This window comes from Postia placenta (genome assembly GCF_002117355.1).
Source record: "Postia placenta MAD-698-R-SB12 unplaced genomic scaffold POSPLAscaffold_14, whole genome shotgun sequence".
Classification (NCBI taxonomy): Eukaryota; Fungi; Basidiomycota; class Agaricomycetes; order Polyporales; family Adustoporiaceae; genus Rhodonia; species Rhodonia placenta.
In genome coordinates this window covers 267,822-275,883 of record NW_020169845.1, presented here as the reverse complement: position 1 = coordinate 275,883, position 8,062 = coordinate 267,822, and the positions used below count along the sequence as shown (strand labels likewise).

The 8,062-nt window shown below is 48.8% G+C and overlaps 2 protein-coding genes across 2 annotated transcripts; both read left to right on the top strand.

The window, feature by feature from the left end:
- Nucleotides 1-994: 994 nt before the first annotated feature.
- POSPLADRAFT_1152961 (hypothetical protein) lies at nt 995-2,776 on the top strand (the record flags this gene model as incomplete). Its single annotated transcript, XM_024486704.1, has 6 exons — nt 995-1,065; nt 1,151-1,204; nt 1,317-1,353; nt 1,403-1,468; nt 2,488-2,549; nt 2,713-2,776. The coding sequence occupies 6 exons, from the start codon at nt 995-997 to the stop codon at nt 2,774-2,776; spliced, it is 354 nt and encodes a 117-aa protein (XP_024335294.1).
- A 2,113-nt stretch (nt 2,777-4,889) lies between these two features.
- Nucleotides 4,890-5,944, top strand: POSPLADRAFT_1153197 (hypothetical protein; the record flags this gene model as incomplete). The annotated part of the gene is made up of 4 exons (XM_024486723.1): nt 4,890-5,024; nt 5,088-5,434; nt 5,490-5,607; nt 5,660-5,944. The coding sequence occupies 4 exons, from the start codon at nt 4,890-4,892 to the stop codon at nt 5,942-5,944; spliced, it is 885 nt and encodes a 294-aa protein (XP_024335293.1).
- Between the last annotated feature and the right edge of the window lie 2,118 nt (nt 5,945-8,062).

Here is an 8,062-nt window from a genome sequence, read left to right as displayed (position 1 = left end):
TGCCCACGAAATAGCGTTCTAGTAGATGTACATCGTATTGTATGATACACTACAGCCTGTTCCCGACTATTGCCAATATACTCTACACATTAGCTGGTTATACACAGTGCTCTGTCTGAGCGCTCTGAACCGTCTGAAAGGTCTCTGGGCTAGAAACGTGGCCAGGTGAATCAGTGATTTCAGATCGATCTCAGCCGGCTTAGGCCGATCAGGCGATATCAGGTACGAACCAGAACTTGACGTTTTGCTGATGACTGGGATTCAAGGGTACGCCTCAGTGCCCAAAGAATACTTTGGTACTCAATCCACAGTGTGCAAACGCTTCGTAAATGGCCCTTCAACACATTTTTGAGCACTTGTGCTTGCATACCCGCCGTTTGAGCTTATTAGTATGATCTTCCTGGCACGACGGCGACTCTGCCCAGCCTCTTGCTTGTTCACAACTGTTAAGAATGAGCGCAGAGTGGCATACTACATCTCTGATTGGGGCCTGTTCATCTTCGGTGATTCGGATCTTTTCTAACTGAAACGTTTGAATCGTATCACTAGGCTACATTCCCTGGATAACGGAGCTAGTCAGCTCCGCGATCACACAGTGTGAAGACAGTGATTTGGGTGTACTATTGTCGTGATATGGTGAACTTCTGTCCGAAGTCCTCGGAGCCCTTCTTTCATAGACGCCGAGCGTCTGTCATCACACAAACTCTCGTACAATTCGCAGGACCCTTCTAGCATTACTGGTGGTACACAGCAAGGTATTAAATATTTCCATATTGGAACCAGTTGAGCTGCGATTGCATCTTGATGCAATACGACCTGTTACTATCAATCACAGTGTTTATCTTCATACCTATCTGTTGTCCAGATTCGCGTCGACTCGAATATCTATGCCCAACTGCCTGCAGGCTTGTATTCCGATGTAACTGCACGTGTGACACATGATGTCTTTATAAAGATACAGCTTGCCTTCCATCCCGAAATCGTTGCTCTCAAGATGACGGGACCGAACCTGCATTTGGACTCCAGTCTGGGCTCTTTTCTTGTTGGGCTTATGCTTTCCACCATGTGAGTCCGTATTCGTTCCATCAACGCAGCATTCACCATGCAAATGTTGTTTCCTTTTAGTTTCTATGGTATAACATGCGCCCAGGTTGTATATTACTTCTTCCACTACCGTAAAGACAAGTGGTTTCTCCAAGTACTGGTATGGCCCTGCTCATTGTAACTTTGTGAAGCTCACGTCACTCATCCGTAGGTCCTATTGCTCTGGTGAGAAATTTCCGTCAGGACAAAGTTCCACTCACATGAGTCTCTAGGACACTTGATACAATGGTGACGGCAGCAGATATCCAGGTTATGTGTCTTCATCGCATGCGAACTATCAAACCTGACGTATATACAGTTCATATGGAAATTGGTGGTGACAAACCATGCCAGTCCATCCACCTTGTTCCCGTTGGCAAGGTATGTCACGGGTCACCGTGCGGAGTCCGTTGACTGGCTAAACGTTGATACAGGGGCTGCATCGTAAGTTGTCTCTCATGATCTATGAGACGCTCTAATGTCTTGGCAAGGTCGATTACATAGGTGTCGTGAGTATGTAGCACATAGTGTAGACAGCTTTACTGAATACATTGACTTTAGGCTCTTGCAGTCATAATAGTGCAGAGGTGAGATACTACGTGACCTCATACTGTACCGGCCATTTACTGAGCATCATGGAATCACGGGTTGACTCACAGCTATTATATGTTTAACACCTGGCATTGTGCGTGACATCATCCGCAATTGCAATATCCTCATAGTCTGATTGTCTTACTCTGTATTCTCGCCCCAGTAATTGCCAATCCATTATATCGGATACCTCTCGTTGGAATGTCGGTACGTTTGTGAACGCGCCTTTGTATCATGGGGTTCTCACAGCCATCCAAGATGATTTTGGCTTTGACGTCTTGTAGTATGTTACATGTGTGTTACTAACAGATGTCTTCGCTGATGCTTCGTAATTACCTAGTATGTAGTCTTGGTAAGTCCCAGGCTGTAGTTTTGCAACCTCGCCGTCTGATGCAACTTGATTGTAGCGGCAGCGTGGATAGGGTACGTTAGATACTACCATAGCTGGCGTAAATTCAAACATGTGCACAGGGCCCCCGGTGTCAGCCCAAGCACATTTGCACTTACGAAGGAAGGCTTTGTCTTGCCTCGTGATTTATGGGTACCAAATACTAACGTAGTGTTCTCCTTTCAGATCCCGTTCGATGTGCAGACTACCTCCGCATCTCTTGCCGATATTATCATAACTGTGACGCTTGTCATCACTTTGCGTGGCAAGCGGACCGGCTTTAAACGGTAGGTTGCGTGTCCGAGAATGTCGCTTGAGCTTACTGACCACCCGAATTCCACAGGACAGAATTATTCATCACAAAGCTCATTGTGTCCGTGTCGAATCGTGGCATAATGACAACGTGCGTCATAGTGTATTGATAGTTTCTTATTGTCACGGACATTGTTTATGCCTCAGCATCCTGCAAATTGCGCAAGTTGTCACTGTAAGGCACTGCTTTCTCTAAAACAACGAGAGAAACAACTGTGTACAGTTCCAATCATTCTCAGTCAACGTCTTGATATGGTTTATATTCCATGCATTATCGGGAAAAGGCACGTCGTCCCCTGCACTGCTCATGTATAACTGGACTGATTCTCACTCACAAGTGTATGCAAACTCACTCATGACCATGTGGGTGAACGTCGACTCGTCTACTGCCACTTATGTTGAGCTTTGAATAAGGCTGAACACCCGCACATCTATGCGAGCAACGGTATTTGGCTCCACAGATAGTGTCTTACCAGCGCAGGAAATACCACTCAATGTGATTGGTGCAAACTCCGGAAACCCGTTCCCATACTTGTGCGTCACACAGACAATCGAAAATCAATACCTGTGCTAAGGCAGAGGAGCGGAATAGGTCATAGGAAACACGTCCATCTTGTAGCTACGCTCCGTAGCTGGACGGTGGGACCCCGAGAATGGAATCAGACTACCTTTGTGTATGCTTCTTACATGTATGACAAATTCAAGACAAATGCGATACATCGTTCTTGCTTCGGGCCTGAGGCGTACTTCACTGGTACAGACGTCATTTGAACATGCCATGACCACCCTAATTTTATTCAGGGATTCGAGGAGAATTAGTATCGTGGGTACATGCAGTGCCCTGTCTCTCTCGGAGTCCCGCTTATCATGCATTATCTTCACAGTACAAAGTAACCAAATTATTACTGCAAAGGTCTCACCAACATGCATGACTCAGTTTCATGAGCCCGTGTGCAGCGCTACCAACTAATAAATATCATATTCATCCTGTCAGATCCTGCTTATGACGACGACTTTGCGAACGCGGCCATGCAGACGACCGCGCACCTGAAGTCGGCTGCTGCGCAAGGGGCGCATGCCGACGATCCTCGCATACCGTCATATCCTAACTATGCTTTTGAAATAACTCCTGTGTCTCAGATATAGGGTAGTGCATTTCCGACGCTCGCATACTTGAAGCAGATGTATATCCCGGACAATGTGATGAGCCTCGCAGGCGGATAGAAGGTTCAACTCCCTGCCTGAATGTACGCAAGACGCGACCCTTTCCGGAATGTTTAAGTTCATATCTCTCTTCAGTATGTCAATGGATTGTGGCACACATGTTATCTGATGATTCCCTCGTTACCACAGCGCGTGTAGAATACCAAAGCTCGTTAGTCCGGCAAATAGTGAGGTGGCTTCAGCTTTGCCTGGAATTCGTAGAATGCGGAAAGAGCCCGTGTCGTCTTCAAATTATAATTTGGTGAGACATCGTGTGAATCGTCGCGCATACAGGCGAGTCATGCGCCGCGATTATAGCATACGGAATATCCCTTCATCACTTGATATTGGTAGCAGGAGGCACAAAGAGACTGGCGGGAGTATGCACGACCGATTAGATCCAGCATGTCATTTTGTGATCTTTCTTCCTCAGCTAGAACTACCGATAGATCCTGGTGCTGTGCTATTTAGTGCGGGGTATACAGTTAGAATGGCACCGCGTCCTGACAGCATTGGTGCCTGTTGGAATCCTCGTCCAGAACGTACAACAGTCTCATTACATAATACAGCGTGGGAATTTGGCCTCACTGATACGCGTTGAGACATCCTCATCATCTTCGTCCATATCATCTGTCTTACCTCCATATACCGGAACAGTGTCGCTTGAAATCTAATTAACGTATCATTTGACTTTCCAGATGGACGCTCCACCTCCCGAAGATGGCGGGAAGGAGCCCGTTATCGCGAAATGCGTTACAGTGACGTTTTTACGGCATCCTTGTAGCTACCAACCAAGCGCTCCGCGACGTGAGGCTATCGTCCAGTCGCGCCTCTTCGTCGCTGCGACTTCCCGGCGACGGATTTTAGAGCCGCTGATCGGCAAGTGCATTTTCCGTATCGATGATGCTCTGTTCTCACACGATCGGTTTCGTCACCCGTGCCCCAACTGACATCCGGGCGAGTTCACAGTCATGTTCCGGCTTCAGCGGTGTGCTATGAATTGACTTGGGCTGTGTATGTAGGCATTTGCATATCTCACGCAGCAAGTCGGTGACAATACGCCAGAACGACTGTTCATCGTGGCTCCTGTGCATCATACATCCACATCAACATAGTGACTACAACAACAGGGGCTATCGCAACGCTCTCATGTATGTCAGAAAATAAATCTATGATGCGCAGCGTCCATCCTTTGAGCGCAGTTGAGCAGATGCGATAAGACATGCTAATGGAGGCGTATAATAATGGTACAGTGCAGGACTCTTACTTTATCCTCGACCTCGAGCATACCTCATTTGCTTACATGTCCATCATGGCACCTGCACCATCTACTGCACAAGAAATACGCACGCGCCTCATTGCAGAACCTTTCTGGCTCCAAGTATGCAGCTTCGTCATAGCGGTCTTTACTTCCCACTCTACCTTTGGCACTGTAGACTGGAGACCGGTGAGCATGCCCTGTATAGCCCATTTACAACGTCCCTTACCTGGCTGGTCCTCTTCGAACAAGGTTGTCGTGCTCTGTTCAGCCGATTATATAGGATATGGACTTGATCATTACCTAGACCAGGCACCGGTATACGCACAAGCGCGAGAGCTTGACGATCGCGACGTCTTGTCCGTCTTCTCGCGTGCACGGATATACCTCATCCTCAATGCTGCCGCATTGCTGATCGGGCTGCTGTGCTGTCCTCCCTCGACGTGGGTGCTGGTCGCATGTATCCTCGTACCTGCGCTCTTGTGGAACACACCGCTGTTTGATTGGCCAGCTGTGACCTCGATAGGCGACGCCAAACGTTCGTTCGTCCTAAAACGTGTTCCGGTCATGAAGGCGGTATTTGTCGGTGTCATTCGTGGGTAAGAGACAGCCGCGTGTCAAAGCCAATATTGAGGTGTTCACGTATTTCTCCAGCTCAGGGTTCTTTCCGGTGATATGGTCCGTTATGTCTGCACCTGTCTCTAGGACCTGGGACCCCGTGAGGCTTATGGTCTGGTCCACCATCAACTGGACATGCATGTCTGTGAGTCTCGTCAGCTCGTCACATTTGTCGTATATCCATTCATGTTGAGTGTATCTGGTAGATCACACACGACATGCGAGACTTTGAGGAGGACAAGACGGCGCGTATACCGACGATACCTGTTCTTCTCGGATCCGTGTATGGGGCCAGGATGCTCATCACGGCGGTCCAGCTGGCAGTACTCATGGCATGTTCAAACGACCTCTACATCGTGTCCTGCTCCCTCTGGATCATCACCCTTGCGTGGCGCGTGGATGAACAAAGTCCCCGGTGGCTATTTATATGCATCTCCCACGCACATACTCCAATATTCCTTGTGTATGGTCTCGTCCAGTGGCACAGATAGGTATACGGAATGGCGGCGCAATAGTGTATACGCTACTCACCAGCATGTAGACCGGTATATCCGGATTTCTAGTCTTACAAGCCGAAGTGAAACCCGATATTCTTCCGGAAGCTTCTTGTCTGAACCCTGCGTGTGTTCAGGACGTGAAGATGCGGTAAGCAGAAGCGCTGTTCTGATAGCAGAAAGATGCAAGAGATGAAACTGCCTGTATGGGGTGTCATCAGCAAACCCTCTGAAATCTGCTATAGCCTTATGCCTCCTTATGCCAGCGGCCGATACGCACCAATATTCTCACGGACAGACAAGGGCCATCAGCAAAACGTTGGCGCTCTGATCCCTGTCTGAATCGTCTGGATCAGATCATTCAGACGACTCAGGCGCTCAGACAGCTGTCTGAATTAAGGAGGTTCACTTCTGAGCCAAACCCGCCAGTCTGCATCAGAGTGCTAACAGACACACTCAGACAGACACCAGACGACATTCAGACGACACTCAGATGACCTTCAGGCCTCTTCCAACTATCGCAAACAATAGGTATATAATCTGTAAAACTAGATACAGATTCCGGAATATATGCACAATGGACCATGACTAGGAGACAAACAACTGAATTTCTTCAAGGGAGGTAACACGAGAGCTCGAACTCAAATGTGTATGCTGTGCATGAGTGATGAAATATGCGAGACAAAACGAACGGGGTGGGCGCATAGCGGCCTGGAGAACGATCGCGTCGGACGGGGTATATAGCGGCTGTAGATGAGGGTTTGGCCTTGCGAAAAGCCATATATGATTAATATCGGGAAACCGGATAGCTATCGGAGACTTACAGCTGCACATTTGACCCGGCCTCAGGTGCTGGAGTGACAATCAGTGATGCTCCGTTCACATGATGCAACGTGAGCACACAATAATATTCAGATGACATCTAATGCAGCTCATGTTGAGTTGCCAAGAGAAGCTTGTGAAGCGTGATTGGCGGTACACACTGTAGAGGACATGCAGCAGGAGCTGCTCTGGCTGCTGGACGATTATGTGCTCACCGGCTGGGTCCCACCAAACCATGTGGGGATTCTCAGGATGCTCAAGCCTGCAAGACACGTCAATTGTGCGTCTGGGGTCACACTTCAATGCAGGCAGAGACTCACATGTAGAGCTTCATGATAAATGACACCTGAAATATATTAGAACAAATTGGGAGGAGGAGTAAATTGTATGGGTGACCTGCATCAATGAACCACAAGCCTAACAGTGACACGGGATAGGTGCATTGCCCAGGATGAGGGTGTGATGGAAACAGAACAGGTGCACTACTCACAGTGCTCTATCACCAATCCAACATCACCCACTTTGCGTATTTTTGCAACCGATTGCTCATTGTCCTCGCGGCTGTCACGAGTTGGTACGGCGCCTAGCCGTTTTTTAATTTTTCCTTTTCACGGGCTCGAACCCGCGACCTCTGTACTACCTGCCTGATATGGACACGTCGTTATCTACTGTACGATTAGATTAGATAGGACGGCAGTGCACGGCACAGCCCGGGCCCCGCTGACGCAGCCGCTCTGACTCACCGGCCCCCGGGGCCGCGTCGGCATGCTGCGCACAGACCAGCTGCGCACGGACCAACGTGCACAGCCTGCCCTAAATCTTCCCATGTATATAAACCAGCCTCTGCTGCCCTAGGGACCTCAGTTTCGACCTCTTGTCCCTAGGTCAGTAAGCTCTCCTGTACTTACTTCTTTTACTTACTAACTAATACATTCTTGTCCCTAGCCTTAGGTTTGAGCCTCGCTCGCCATCGCTTCGGTGAGAATCAGTCGGACGCCCCCAGCCTTCAAGTTATCCCCAGTCGCTTGACCTCAAGTCGCGACATTAGGTCGAAACTCCTCAAAGCTGCCGGCGTCCCCTCGGGACTCCCTATATTCACTTTCCTTTCCCACAGGTCGGGTGGTGCGCACCCCTACGATACTTCACGGTACATACAATACATAGATAGCTTTACTATACATCGCCAACCCTCGGGGAACGAACTCTTCAACACCTGCACTTCAGTGGGCGGTGTTTGTCCTCACGGACGCGTGGACTAGGTTCCTGCTGCATAATAGTCAAAAGCAGTACTGG